General features: G+C 37.8%; 2 protein-coding genes across 5 annotated transcripts in view; both read left to right on the forward strand.

The window, feature by feature from the left end:
• Positions 1-2433, forward strand: part of ptp4a2b (protein tyrosine phosphatase 4A2b) — a 29077-nt gene extending 26644 nt beyond the window's left edge. The window contains exons 5-6 of the mRNA XM_065292445.1: positions 1154-1228; positions 1310-2433. Of these exons, the coding sequence (XP_065148517.1) occupies positions 1154-1228; positions 1310-1421 (187 nt within the window). The 3' untranslated portion in view covers positions 1422-2433. The remainder of the gene's footprint in view (positions 1-1153; positions 1229-1309) is intronic.
• A 1776-nt stretch (positions 2434-4209) lies between these two features.
• Positions 4210-15607, forward strand: anln (anillin, actin binding protein). Of its 4 annotated transcripts, none has more exons than XM_065292446.1 (25): positions 4210-4344; positions 6186-6336; positions 6434-6856; positions 7215-7546; positions 7712-8093; positions 8170-8369; positions 8457-8561; positions 8823-8931; positions 9019-9132; positions 9233-9441; positions 9522-9676; positions 9758-9902; positions 9989-10124; positions 10226-10405; positions 10494-10620; positions 10704-10752; positions 10857-10910; positions 11112-11138; positions 12602-12623; positions 12710-12822; positions 13105-13158; positions 13418-13504; positions 13616-13723; positions 13825-13997; positions 14082-15607. In XM_065292446.1, exons 1-25 carry the CDS (start codon positions 4327-4329, stop codon positions 14194-14196), a joined length of 3588 nt encoding a protein of 1195 aa, XP_065148518.1. In that variant the 5' UTR covers positions 4210-4326; the 3' UTR covers positions 14197-15607. The 4 variants fall into 4 exon arrangements, with proteins under 4 accessions (XP_065148518.1, XP_065148519.1, XP_065148520.1 ...); XM_065292447.1 differs by having other exon boundaries at positions 9052-9132; XM_065292448.1 differs by lacking the exon at positions 13105-13158.
• Positions 15608-15698: the final 91 nt, after the last annotated feature.

The following is a 15698-nucleotide window of genomic DNA, read 5'->3' on the forward strand; positions in this document are numbered from 1 at the left end:
TTGGGTAAGTTAATTGAGATTTCTCTTAATTGACACGTTAACTTGTCATCGTAAGAGAGGAAAGAGTTTAAAACACTTTGTACTGACATTTCTTAACATATATCAGTGCCATTGTTTTGTCTCAAGATGCACACCAGTCAGGTTTATTTGTAAAAACGCCTTTAATGTCCATATATAACTAATGCCTAGTGGCGGCTCGTGACTCCTCATCCAATGGGGCGCTAATTCAAAATAAGTGTTCGGAGTGTCGTGTGTGGTTCCCTTTTCCAAAATATGTGTTCTGCGTGTCGAGAGATCCTGTGTGCATTGCATGTTTTGTCAAAATAAGTGCCTGCTGCACACGCGTCAAAACAGTTTATGATAAAGGAGACGCTCACGTTCACAAAATACACGCAAGACACTCCCTTAACAGTAAACTTTGATTACGCATGTGAGTATCTGGCAAACGCGAGCGTCTCTTTTATCATAAACCCTTTAGACGCATCTGCAGCAGGCACTTATTTTGTCATGACACGTGATGCACACAGGATCTTTCAAAGTGCAGAACACACATTTTGTGCTACATATATGTTGTGATGAACTTCACATTGAGTGTTCTCGAAACTGATCTAAACCCTGTCCGAGAAACTGCCCCTTAGATTTGTAAATCTTTATACTGGCCGCAGTAACAGTCTTAAGCACATCTACCCAACGTGCTTGATCTACTTTGCATATCAACCACATGCATGTGAAATGTTTTTAGTCCTGCTGCTCTTTAAGTGTTTAACTCTTGCATGTTTTGCACTTAGCCACTCTCACCTCCAAATAAACCCACAGACACATACAGACAACATTTAAACAGCCTTGCCTTGTGAATGCGAACGTCTGTGACCTGTTGGTGTCAGTATGGTTTAACCACCAGTGTGGGCTAGTACTCTGCAGTTGCATGAATTTGGTTTTTACCAGTACCTTTAGGGTCATACAGCAGTACCATTCAAAATGATCCTGTGGTTGTGCTGTTCTCCAAATGTAGAAGGATTTTTGTTACTGTTTGTTTTTGGGGACTTTTCAGGGGTGGGGATGTGTATATGTGTGTGTGTACGTGTGAACTCAAAGTCTTTTCAGCTATGAAGTGAAGCCTTATGTGTTGAAATGTTTTCTTTTGTCTTTACAGAGCACCTGTGCTGGTAGCCTTAGCTTTGATAGAATGCGGCATGAAATATGAAGATGCGGTGCAGTTCATAAGACAGTAAGCGATATGAGAAGTATATGAGTATTTGAAATATTTTGAAAAAAGTGTATTTTTACTCATGTTTTTCTTTGTTTTTAGGAGGAGACGTGGAGCGTTCAACGCCAAACAGCTTCTTTACCTCGAAAAATACAGAACTAAGATGCGTCTGCGGTTCAAAGATGCAAATGGGCACAACTGCTGCATCCAGTAGTGCGTCTCTCATATAATATTTTAGAGGGAAATTTAAAAAAAGTTGTGGGTTATAATTGTGGTGATTTAATAAAATCAAACATGGCTTATTGATCACAGAGATGTTATGAATGAATGAAAGCTGATCTTTTGGATTCACCAGCAGTATGAGAGGGGTTCAAAGCACACAGATGAGCCCATAACCTGCTTGATAAATCAGTGTAAGCTGTCACGGGCAAGATACACACAGTTCCCTGAGATTTCCCAAATTTTTAATCATGGGATGACCTTATATTTTGTTATTTTAGAATGATGCTTTTGAACCATGATGAAATATTTAGAGTTGTTAAATGCTGTCATTTTAATTTTTATTTTGAATTTTTCTATCGGGCATGTTCCTTTTTTTTTTCACAGACAATAGCCAATTTTGTTACAAAAACAAGTCTATAAGTAGGCATATGATATTTTTGCACAAAAAAGTTTTTTTTTAAATCTCCAATGCAGCAGTTGCCCCCTTGAAATCACTTTTAAATTAGGGTTTGCTTAGGTTTTAAATATATCAGCTGTATTTATTCACTATAATTAGTGTCTTGTCAGGAGTGTGGGTTGGGTTAGACACTTTTCTTTTTTTTTTAAATGGAGCCATGTTATTTTCTCTCATATTTTTAATCTCTGGGGAGTGCAATATTCAGTCCAGCTTAGAAAAGCCCTCACCCTTAGGACCGTCCTACATCAATATTAAAGTACAGGAGATACAGTGTTGGAAACAGAGGAGGATACTTGGCCTGTCTTAGATACTCTCTATAGCTGCTCTTTGCTGGCTGATGAGTAAGAAAGCTTTACTGTTGACACCCACACATGACATGTGTACGCTTTATCACTCTACTGTTTAGCCCACAGAAACACTGAAGGAAGTGAGAGGCAGGGAGATTGGTCAGCTCTGAGTTTTGTTTTTTCTTTTTTATCATTGTGCCCATTTTGAAATCACCCCCACTTTGTCTTGGTTTTAAGATAAATAAATCAATTGAAATCAACTATTGTTTTTACTGTGTGTTGTTTTTTGTAATATGTGAGCTATTTAATGTTCGTGGTGGATGAGTCACTTTAAGATGAATGATTTTTATGGCCGACTTGAAGATAACATCTAAATTATAGCCATGATAATGTGGCCAGAACAATGGCATGTTTTGACATTAACCATGTCACTTTGTGCTTGTATAAGGGCAAAATCCTACCTTTCAGGTAGTGTCAGATTTGTCTTTCTTGAGTGGATGGCATGTATTAATAGTAATTTTAAAACTGACTCTATGAGACTGTCCATACCAGGACAGAAAGGTCTTGACTGATAACTTATGAGTCATGTACATAAAGGAAATGGCTCAAGAAATGTCACATTTATGGTGTGAAGTAATCGTGCAGATGGAAGATGACTAAACTCTTAAAGTATTTAAGACAGGCACATGGTAGAAGTCCACAGGAAGTTGGAAAATGGCCTATGAATTTCCATTACAGCACCTGCTGACATATTTAATGGAGTGTGTGATTAAAAACAACAACTGTATCGCACAATTTTTGTAGTTTGTAAGTGTAAGTTTCTATTCTTACTATATACTGAAAAGTACAACACTGTAATGAACTTTTGATCATGGTAAGTGGTAAAGCGTTGCGTTTGCTGCGCAAAAGGTCATGGGTTCGAACCGAGGAAACACACATAATGATATAAAAAAAATGTATAGCTTGTAATGCACTGTAAGTTGCTTTGGATAAAAGCGTCTACCAAATGCATAATTATGATTTATAAATATATATATATAAATATATAAAACATTAGTCTTTTTCAAATGTTCATAACTATAAAAATGGAAGTTAGGTTTCTTTATCTGTAGTGCCACCTGCTGGATCAGTTGGGGTGTAGACATGTCTAACCATGAAACTATAACTGAGTTTAAAATAATAAAAGATATCTGTTGTTTTTTCTATTTAAAGAACCTTATAAATAAGATTTAAAATGAAATATGTAGATTAAATAGAATAAACCAATTATTTCTTCTAATTTATTAAGCAGAGACTAATGGATTGAAACTGAAACTGAAATTAGTCAAACAGTACATTTAGTAAATACATTTGTTTTAATGGAAGGTAATTTAGGATCAGTCACAACTACAGTCTATGGTCACAAACAATGAATGGCAATTACCAGAAAATGTTTTATATCTATTTAAATGTAATAATTTTACAAAATAAAATAAATATAACGATAAAACGGTCTAATAAAATCTACTTGATACTTGAATTGGCTATTGAATTGAATCCACTAGTTGTGCATAATGTAAAATAATCAATCAGTAATTTATTTGTCACATATACATACTATTTTATAGAATATATAACTTATATATAAAAATATTTTCAGCTTTTCAGGATTATTTTGTTTCGTGGGTGTGGAGTCCGTAAAGGCTTTGGCTAGATGGGATACAGCTATGGCCTAAATCTCGCGAGATGTTGGGTTTAGGGTTAGGACTAACGTTAGAATAGAATCAGCGGTTCTGGCTAGATAGGATACAGCTATGGCCTAAATCACGTAAAATAATGGGTTTGGGGTAGATTAGAATAAAACAGCGCTCATCTTGCAAGATTTCAGGAGATTTTGGCCGTTGCTGTATGCCTTTAAGTCAGTACAAAGTGGCTGGGCGTGGCTAAAGCATTAACGGACTGGGCTGTCATTGGTTGAGCTCGAGTTCAGTGACGTGTCCGCGACCGTTGGCGAGGGCGCAGTGAGCAAGCGCTAAATTCAAAATTTTCAAACAGCTGAGGAGCGCGTGGCGTATGGAGAGAGAGCAGTGAGACTTTTGCTCCCTCACAATTAAAAAAAATACGAAATATAAAATATTCCGCGTTAATTTTGGTTTATCGGAGTGTATTACGTGATGGATCCGTTCACCGAGGTAAGTGACAGTTTATAATGGCTGTTAGATGAAGAATACATTTACACTAGTCCGTTGTTGTTCACCATGTGTTTTTGACGCTCTATAAGGCACATAATCAAATTATATTATTTTAAATATAATAATATGTCGTTATGCAGGTGTCGCGTTGTTAACAGAAACATTTATGTTCGTTTTGTCCGTTGGTCTGATGGTTGTGTAACTTAGCGTTACATAATGTCATGAGAAGTGTAACATCAAAAGACACCATTACTTTTACCTGCACATTTAACAATGTTTGTAAAGATTTGTTTAATGATTCGTCAGTCACATTGCGTTTCAAAAGTGTCACTTTGCTTTGTGCATAAATGTCACTTTGCTTCAAATGGGATCTCGGTTCTCTTGTTGTTTTGCTTTCTTTTGTTTAGCCCATTTCCGCCTTTGACTAACGTAACGTAACCTTAAATTACTACTACGCCTACAGTCCTCATATTGACTGGAAATGTTAATGATGGATGGTTTACGTCTTTATTTAAAAGTTTTATGCTTTACAATAAACTAATCACTTTTAAGCTCAAATGTAAGTTAGCTGGGAAATGAAATTGATAAAAAATCTTGATGAAATGTGCAGTTTTGCATTTCATGATTGCATTTAGATCTATATTTAGAATATTAACGAATTGCTGTCAGGACTCTGCCCATGATGATTTGTGGCAGATAGAGTACAGGAAGTCTGGTTTAACTGTAGCCAATAGAATTCATTTACTAGTAGATCACATGACAAAATTCCATGGACATGAAATCCTGACTAACTGAAATTTCCACCCATTCCCTGGGAGGCGGCCAGGAACACTTCAGGAATGTGTTTGGTCTTGCTCAGTAACGGGGCTGTACATCACGTTTGTGAGATCTGCTGGGTTGTGTTCACACCTACAAGACAAATGGGGCCCATACAAGGCATGCATCAAATAAGGAACTGAAACCTGGACCTTTTTCTGCATACTTAAATGCTGCCGCTGTTTATCGGTCGCCTACAATGCAGTCCTAATGATTTGGCTTCTGTCTTTTGTAACATTTTGATTATGCATACCATTGCAGTTTAGATGTTCTTGAAGCACAGTTGGTAAATCATTGCATTATTAATGCAAAGGTCATAGGCCAGATTCCCAAGAAACACATGTTGCTAAATGTCCTTGCGTCAAATCAACCAAAGTTTGGAAACTTACCTGGCAAAAAAAAATGTTGATTTTGATCAAAAGAAGCATTCGATGGTGAAAGCCAAAATAGAAATGTCATGGGTGAATATTTACAGAGTAATGCATTGTTTTATAGAGTTGGGGTGAAAAATGATGGCAGCATCATTATTACAGAGATTGGTAGGTCTGTTAGTTGAATGTTGACTTTTGCAATCTTTATTTTATTACGTTGCAATGGCGACAGAAAAGAAACAAATTTGTTCCTTTTCATGAGTTTTCAAGCATGTTTAGACACTCGAAAATGTCATCCTTATGAGAGATAATAACAATTGGAGCAGTTATAACGAAATTTATGAGAAAAGTGTCATCTTGATCCTCTCAACCAAATACTGGTTTACGCTGTAAAAATTTGTCCATGACATTTAACAGTTTTTGCTTCATAATTTAAGTATTTCTTTCTCCAAAAACGATCAAAATCTGAAAAATATGCAGTGGACCTCTGGTTGAGTTGACACAATGACCCAAATATAATCCTTGTAGTTGCATTGGATACAAGCATCTGCCAACTGCATAAATCTAAATGTATATGAAGTTAAATGACCAGATATCATTACGTCATATAGACCATAGTGATATAATCGCAAACTGATTTGTCATTTTGCTCAGAAACTGTTAGAGCGCACGCGTGCTCGCAGAGAAAATCTCCAAAAGAAGATTGCAGAGAGACCCACTGGAGCCAATCGTCCAATGGCAAAGAGGACCAGGGAGCCACTCGCAGACACAAACAGTGTCATTACTGAGCCCATCATAGAAAAAGGTTTGTTATTTGTTTATTTTATTTTGATTTGTATCATATAATTTTCAGCTTTGGGCTTGAATTTAACCCTTCATTTGTTGTATTTCTCTATTGACAGAACGGATAGCCCTTCCCTCCTCCAAACCATCCCCCTCAAAGCGTCGCTGTTCAGATGAAAATAACCTCACCACTGGGGAAAAAAATAAGCAACCAGTGGCCCCACAGTTTACAGCCTCCGAGCCCATGACGGACAAGAAGCCACCCAAGGCACCAAACAGTATTCGCCCTTCGTCAGTTGAGCAAAGGGCTTCCCTTCGTACCCAAGAACCAGAAACGCTCCCCACTCGCCCCCCTGCAGAAACTGAAAAGATTGTGGTTAACCCCCCAGCATCTCCTGCAAAGAAGACAGATAGTGTGATGAAGCATTCTGCACTAGATGGAGCCAGAGAGACTCAGAAAGACACACCAGCTGCAGTCCCCACCAACATGAGATCTCGTCTACAGAGACTGGCTGAACAGAGGCATTACTGGGAGTCTGACAGTACGTACTGTTACGTAACCAGAAAGTTTTGGTACTTTTTGTGTGCAATATGCATCTAACAGTTATCAAACAGACTGGGCGTGCCATCTGAATATATACGTGTGGCTGCAGATACATGCATGTTATTAAAATAGTTTATTATAAAGTCCCACTACGGCAAGTTAGGACACTTGCAGACCATCTTGGTAACATCCACAGACAGCTATTTTCTATATAATGTATGAAACTGATCGTTTTGAGAATATCAATATGTAGCATGTGTCCCAAAAAGTTTATAGTGGACTTTTTTCCAATAAGGTTTTTGTGTTTTGGGGGACCTTAAGTATTTAAGTCAATTTATGTTCATTCTCTTTTTTAGGTACTCCTGACACAGTTCCAGAGAGTGTATCCATATCTCCTCTTAAATCCCAGACAGTAGATCTTCCATCTACTCCTGCTTCTACAAACTCTAGGACCCCCATTGGGCGAAAAGGTAGACTCGCAAATCTTGCTGCCACAATTGGTTCCTGGGAGGATGATCTTGGACACGTGCCCATTCGCCAGGACAATGCACAAGCGCAGCCTGGCACGGCCTGCGTACGCCCCCCAGCTTGCGCAGGAACAAACATCAGTACCAAGCCAAGTTTAGCTGTGGAGAAACCTCAGTTAGCCGCAAAAGCTCCAGAAAAGTCTCTTGGCAGCAGTCAGCAGGTAAGTCACAACAAACACAGATTCTAGTATATGTTTTTTTATTATGTTTTTAGGTATGTTGTGTTTGTCAACTTTGTTAAAGAGTTTTGATGTGTGGTATTTGTTGTAAGTATTAATTGGTGACTTTACAAGAATGAAAATGTATACATTTGTTTGTATTTACAGCCAGCAGTTTACTCTCCAGTCAAGTCAATGAAAGTGGTTCCCCCTAGTCCTCAAAAGACAGAATTGCCTCAACGTAGACCGACTCAAGTGCTTCCATCCCCTGTTCCCAGCCCAGTGAAGACCTGTTCTTCTACCCAGCCTTCCAGTCCTCTCAAATCTTCCATAACTTCTAGTCCTCATCGAGGTCACATCCCTCAGAGTCCCTTGAAGAATCAGGGTCCATCAAGCAAACTGATTTCAGGAACAGCACATAACTCAAGTCCTGCAAAACCAGTTTTGACACCTAAACCCTCTGCCGATGCCGCTGTAGTTCCTCAAAGCCGTGAGAGATTTACAAAGGATGCAACACCCTTACAGCAGAGAGGTCCAACTGGAACTTCTGGTCAGTGGAGTCCATCATCAGCTTATTATTGTGTGCACCGAAATGCATGTTTATATTTGTTTATGATGACCTACAGGAGGTGTCAAGTCATTTCTGGAGCGGTTCGGGGAAAGGTGCCAGGAGCGTAACCAGAGTTCTCCCTCCACATTAGGTGGTCAGAGCCACACGCCTGCGGCCACACCCTCTGCCACCCCAAAGTCCAGGCTGCTCCAGGAGAGGCTCGGAGGTGCCCAAGCTTCCTCCAGCACAGCTCTCCTCACTCAGAAACAAAAAATGGCATGTAGTGTTGAATATTTATGTATTTTAAAACATTCTGTTTCGCATGCAGTTCAATTAATTGATTCATTTTTGTTTTTTTCATAGGAGCGGGAGGCTGAACTGGCACAAGTTCGTAACCGATTTCAAAAAGGGAAACTGTGGGGAAGCAAAGAGAATCTCTGTGATGTAAAGAGTGACCCTGAAACTAAGGTTAGCTTTTATCTTTGTTACAACATGAAGGCTGCAAAAACATTGAATTATTGAACATTTAAGTCTTTACTGGATATGACTTAGAACTTATAAATCGTATAAAGAACACTCAATATGTTTTTTTCAAGTAAGGTTTTGGCAAGGACAAACTTAATACATAAATATGAACTATTTAATTGTTACAGGATCATTGTCCTTCTTATTGCTAAATTAAATACTTTTTTAAGAAAGGAACATAATTGTATCATTTCTTATCCTCAGGAAATTGAACAGCCAGAACAGAGTGAGACCTCTGCATCACTGCTTGATAGTGAGCATACATCACAAGTCCCTGAAATCGTCAAAAGTCCTTTCAAGTCTAGTGCACAAGGTAATGCATTAAAAAAATCAAATTTTATAATAAAATCTCTGATTCGCACTGACAGTGAAACTAATAGTCATTGTTGTTATTATAAAGATGAGGAGTTAAAGAGAATCTGCCCTCCCTCAGACATGGGCCGTGCTCTTCCAAGCCCTGTAAAGCAGGTCAGTTTCACAGTAGAGACACCTAAAGTCAAAGAGGAAGTGAAAGGTAAGCCCATCTCCTGTAAGCTTTGTTGTATTTTAAGTCTCCAGCAAATCACTGAATATTTTATATTATTAATGATGATAAAATGTGTTGATCTTTGCAGAAGTTGAAGAAGTGCATGAGATCGAGATGAACGTGGATGGTTCGATTAATTCTGAGGTGATTAATGACCTCTTCGATGGAGTTCTTGAGGGGCACAGTGATGAGGAGGATGGAGATGAAGATGCTCTGAACATATCCTCCATGTCTCTCCTTGCTCCGCTTGCAGAGACCGTAGCTGCTGTGGTCAAGAGCCCTGAAAGGAAGCTTATGGTCAGCCATGAGGACATTTATTACATTAATGTTAAATAAAGTGATCGCATCCAATGTTAAATATCTTTGTTTTGCTCCAGACTTCAACCCCTGCCAGTTCATTCTGTGACAAGCGTTCCACTCCTGAGGCTACTTCCAGGCCCAGCAAGTTTCAGAAGGCACGCATGTTAAGAGCCGGGTCATCTGACAGCATCGACGCCTTAGATGAGGAACAAAACCCCAACCTTCTCTACAGGTGCGCATCGGTTCATCGTAATCTCTTCAAACAATACTCGCTCATGATCTCAATAACAAGCATTTGTGTTTCGGATCTTAGCATTGATGCCTACAGATCCACCAGGGTTAAGACCGAGTCTGAGAGACCTCATGTTAAGCAGGTGATCGTGAGAAAAGAGGATGTTAGTCAGAGGACTGAAACAATTGGGACTCCCAGTCACATCAACATCAAGCAGAAAATAAAGGTGAGTGAAACCAAACGTCTGGTCATGCATTTGCATAAATAATTATTTGGAAACCATTTGATATATGATGTTGCCTCTGACCTCAGGTGTTGACCAATGAGATGAACCTGCAGCAGACTGTGATCCATCAGGCTAGTCAGGCTCTGAACTGCTGTACAGATGAGGAGCACGGCAAAGGATCTCAAGTAGAGGCCGAGGCTGAGAGACTTTTACTTATTGCCAGTGAGTGATTGGAACTTAAATTTAAAACTAGGAAGATGTCAAGGTGACTTTGTGATTAAGCGGGTCAGTTTGTCAGTAAACAACTCTTTGTTTGGTCTCAGCTGAGAAAAGGGCTGCTCTTAAGGCCGAGCTGGATAGCCTAAAGACAGATGCTCAGAAGAAAAGTGCCTCCAGTGCTCAGGTGGATGTGGGTATACCCCCTTCTAAAGGATCCATCTCAGTCCTTGAGGTCCGACTCCCCCTAAAGGCCGATTTTATCTGCTCTTCTGCAAACAAGCCTGGTAGGAAAGCTACTTTATTCATCATGTTTGAGATGTATTGGTTTGGTGATGACTGGTTAGTTAACGCAGTGTTTTGTTGTGTGGCAAGAATGTGGAAACCATTATTTCTTCATCATGATTCGCGCTGGAGCTGAGAACACTATGGCAACTACTTTAGCAAGCACACGCAATGCCCTCAGTGGAGATGCGCTGACTTTCACTACCAAATTCACTTTGTAAGTTATGTCTTATTGTAATTTCTTACTTGTTCATATTAAACATGTCTGTTGCTATAAAATATATTTTTCGCAATGTGCAGGTCTGATGTGTCTAATGACTTTGAGATTGATATTGAGGTCTACTATTTGGTAAGTACCGCTTAATTCATTTTCAAGGAAAGGCACGTGTCCTTGATGCAGATTACATCTTTATTAGAGTCATCTAGTTAATGTTTGATTCCCAAATGTCTCAGGTTCAGAAACGAGAGCTGAACCCTGACAAGAGGAAGAAGGCCAACAAGTCAAAGGTAGAGTACTAATGCAGTAACTCAATATAAATGAAAGTAAAGTGTGTAACAGCTTAAGTTTTATTGAATGGCTCCTGTTAAGAGCAGCAATAAATGTGTCTAGATTCTCCTGAAGCATTTCCATGCTGTGCAAGCATGCTTGTTATTATATATTATGTTAATATGTTCATACAAGAAAAATCCTTTTGTCTGTCTTTTTAGGCTATCACACCAAAGAGGTTCCTTGCTGTAAGTCACTTATGTTTGCTTCAACCTCATCACATCTTAAACTATTAATTTTATAAATTAATAAAAGGCTTGTTTAATACAAATGTTATAGCAGTTATAGTAGGCGAGGCGATTTGCTCAATCATGACAAAAATATTTGAGTTTGATTAAATATATTTTTACACAAGCAACATGCACATCTCTGCTACAAAGGACCATTTGAAGTTTGTTTCTATTACTTACCATTTTTGGACAATTACACCAAACGTGACAGAAGTGCAAACGTTACAACTTACCCCATATGTGGGGTTAATTGTAACAGGCAGGGGGTTACTTGTAACACTTGCTAAAAATTATGTTTGCTAATTTTTTTGATACTATTTTGTCCTACCCGTTCTCACCAAGATGCGTGCATATGATACGCCAGTCCTTCCCATTCACTTATATGGCGAATCGTTTCGTGACGTTTTATTTATTGTTTTCTCATTTGTTTTCTGTTTTTTAAACCATTTTCGCTTGGGTTTAGGGTTGATTTCAGATTTGTTCAAGCAGGTTATTTAATATACAGGTTTCTCTAAGTTTTTATCTATATTTAAGCCATGGTCGCTTGGAGTTGGGGTTTGGGTTAGGATGTCATTTTTATATAACAAAAAGTTGTTCTAACCCTAAACCCAAGCGAAAATGGTAAAAAAAAAAACAGAAAACAAATGAGAAAACAATAAATAAAATATCACGAAACGATTCGCCATATAAGTGAATGGGAAGGACTGGCGTATCATATGCACGCAAAATCGGAATTTGGCGTATCTATTGCACGATAATCACACTGTGTGTCATTTGTACGCTTTTTGGTGAGAATGGGTTGATTTTGTCTATATACTTAAAGTGGATATTGTTTATATATCTGTATAAATATTCATCCCTCATCTAACCATAGTTCAATTATAAATGGATACAAATGTCAAAATATGTGAGAAAAAGCAGCACAATTATGACAAAAAACAAAAACATGTTTATAATGTATGTGTCCCAGTCTGTGAAAAAACAGACTAAAGTCTCAAAATCAAATTCTGAGATAATGAAAATCAAAGTCTGGTTGTAGCCTTTAATTTTATTATGATTTTAAACTTTAAAATGAATCAATATTAAAGATATGAACAAAAAGTTGACAAACCATTTTTTGATAAGACAAGCACATTTATTTTGTTGGCAGCCAGTAACCATTAGTGTGGAGCCTATTAAAACAATGGCAAGAATTATGCTAACGTTAGCGGTTTTCATATCGTAGTTGCTGAGGGGTTAGTTGTAACACAGTGTTATAAATTAAAACCCATTTATTAATAATATCTATCCATAAGAAAACTCTTCCAAGCATTAGACTCTAAAAAAGCAATTTTTCTTTTCTAAAAGGATTCAATTTCTAAACCTAAAGCTGGATCTAATATTCTGAAATGTTCTTTTCCCTCCCATTTTTTAAATAACAGAAAAGCAGCCTCCAAACACCTGGTAAGTTTTTCTTGCTTTTCAAAGCTGTTTAATTCAACTTTATCTTTTTTCAAAGTATTATAATGAAATTTGTCTGGGATTTTTAGTTATGGCTAGCCCTGGTGGTCCAAATGCAGTGCGCACCAGTAACTTTCTACTTGTGGGATCGCACAAGTTGACCTTAGCCTCTATTGGGAAAAACAAGTTTCCCTTGGAAAAGGTACATTTAAAAGATTGCTTTGTTTTCTCCCTCTGTTACTTCTAGTCTATCTCTTCAGATTTTCCACAAATCAAAAATATTATTGACTGTTCAGATACTAACACTACAATCTGGTGAAACACACCGATTAATATAAGTCTCTGTTGTTACTGAGGGAGATGGGAGCATTAATGTCCACACGCTTTAAATCCTCTATTTTTAACACTACCGTCTTTGTTTCTGCACTTTGCTGCATTTTGCATGTGCAAGACACTTTCACATGCAGTCGTTTCTCTCTTTTAGATCAGATATGAAGGGAATGAGAGAGAGCTGCTCAGTGACATGTTTCACCAAAAGGTTGCTATATTTGCTCTGTGTTTAGTAACACGGGTTGTTGTGTGTCTGGAGTTTCAGCTAACAAAGCTTGGTGTTTTTGTTAATGCTGCCAATTTAACGTCATGTGAGCACCGTGATGTCTTTGGGTTGTGGGAACTACTGTTTTTTCCTCTGCCAAAATATTGATACCTGTTGCTTTCTCTCTCTCTCTTACTATAATATCATGGTTCTGTAGAAAGTTCTTACATATTCCAGTTCTCATTGTCCTGTCTTCACACAGGTTCCTTTCCTTTGTCCTTTGGAAGGACACGTATACCTGAAAATGCAGTGCGAGGTTGGCTCTCGGGTTGAGGAAAGGGGCTTCTTGGTGAGTCCTTATTTTTTCTAGAGCTAACAAGTAATATAAATCTTTCATACTACAATTAGAAATGTAACTTTATTATTATTATTATTAATATTATACTACTTCTATCTGCAGACTATGTTTGAGGATGTCAGTGGTTTTGGAGCATGGCACAGGAGGTGGTGTGTCCTCTCGGGATACTGCATCTCTTATTGGACCTACCCTGATGATGAAAAACGAAAGGTAGGCTTATTAACACATTTCTTTCAAAGTCATTAAGTGATGCTGTTTTATGTGGCGTTTAAATGCACAGCTTGTCATTAAGAGCTGTCTTTTCCACATAGAATCCAATTGGTCGCATTAACCTTGCCAGTTGTACCAGTCGTAAAGTGGAGCCGGCCAACCGGGAGTTTTGTGCCCGACCAAATACATTTGAGCTCATCACTGTAAGACCACAGAGGGAGGAAGATAAAGAAACACTGGTCAGCCAGTGCAAGGACACCATGTGTGTTACAAAGTAAGACTTAATCAATGACACCATGAAATTTTCTGTATTTTGAAGATGAAATCCTTAAACTAATCATCCCTTTGTAATGTCTAGGAACTGGCTTAGTGCTGACACTAAAGACGAGAGAAACCTGTGGATGCAGAAGCTCAACCAGATCTTGGTGGACCTGCGCATGTGGCAGCCAGATTCGTGCTACAGGCCAATGTGAGCATTCCTTGTTTCCGATCACGGGCCAATTATATCTCGCTCTAACTATCAAATTCACGCTTGATTTGGAAGTGCAATATAGTGTCAGTTACGACGTGTTTACAGATATATTTTACAAGCTTTTTATTTGACAAAAGTCAATTGTTCATGGGGATGAGAAGACAATAAAGCCATAAAAAAAAAAGAGACATTTCAGTACTTTATAGAAAGAAATGCTTTGCCTCACAAGGGCTTTCAGGTATGTTATGAATATATATTGTTTTAATTAGCATGGCGTACTTAAAGACAAACAAACGTTTGTTTGCTTTGTTAGACTGTCAATCTTTATATGTATGAATATTTAAATGTCTTATGCATGACTACTGTCTGTAGAAGCACCTGCTGTAATGAATCAGGTGATTCTTCATTTCTCCTCTTAGCAAGCCAAACACAATAATTCATGAAATGGAGACAGGAGAATTGTCCTTTATCTGTAAATGGACCACACCATTAATGTCACTACTTTTTGAAAGTTTTTTTTTTATTATTGTTGAATGAACCCGTGATCTTTTGGTTAGCAGGTTTACTTGCTGATGTGTGCATGGCTTTTACTTATCGCTCACTCATCCATTACGGGAATCAGGATTTTGTTGAATTTACTAAAATCTTTGGTTGAATGTGTTTTATTGATGTATATATGTTTTCAGTTACTTTGAATACACAGTTGATGTCACACTTTGATATAAGACCATGGTTTAATTTTGTTATGGGAAGGCTTACAGACAATGTTAATTATTTACGTGCTTACACTTTTTATGTTTGTATAAAAATATAGGTTCTTAACCAATATCACTCATTTAAAGCTCTTTTTGGCCCGCTTTCAGCAATAAGACTCATTTGATGAGGGAATATGGGCCTACAAAATAAGACAAATACACTTCATATGTCTTATTTTGTCAGGTGAAAAGTTGAGTGCCATAGACTTGCTTTAGGTGGAAAAGAAAAATGGCCCAAGACGTCAAAGCTAATTTGTTGACTTTATCCTGATGATATTTTTAATTTTGTGAGTTGAAATATTCTTATCAGGCTGTCAGTACACATGTATATTTCTGGTGTTTGCTTTTTATAAAATCATTTTATAACTTTTTAAATGGTTATACCTTGTCCTAGATTTATTTATATTTTTCAAAAATGTTTAAGAAATTTGTTAGCAATTTGTTACAATTTCTTTTTTATTAACACCAAATCTAGGACATGGTTCTTTGACCTTTTGTTAGACAATGACAACATTCAGCCACTGTTGCTGTAGAAATCTTAAGGCACTTTAGTTTTATGGCATATGTGTGCTGTTTTTGTGTGTTTTGACCTTTGCATAACACTCCAAATGTGGCTTCCATGTATCCAGCAAAGCTACAGTTCAAATAAAAAAGCTTTAGACAACCTTTTTGTCATCGTTGTGTTACTTGTTGCATTTTTGTACCAATCTTTCTGAAAGAAGACCCAGTGAAGGTTTTGTCTATTTCA

This window comes from Paramisgurnus dabryanus, chromosome 19 (genome assembly GCF_030506205.2).
Source record: "Paramisgurnus dabryanus chromosome 19, PD_genome_1.1, whole genome shotgun sequence".
Classification (NCBI taxonomy): Eukaryota; Metazoa; Chordata; class Actinopteri; order Cypriniformes; family Cobitidae; genus Paramisgurnus; species Paramisgurnus dabryanus.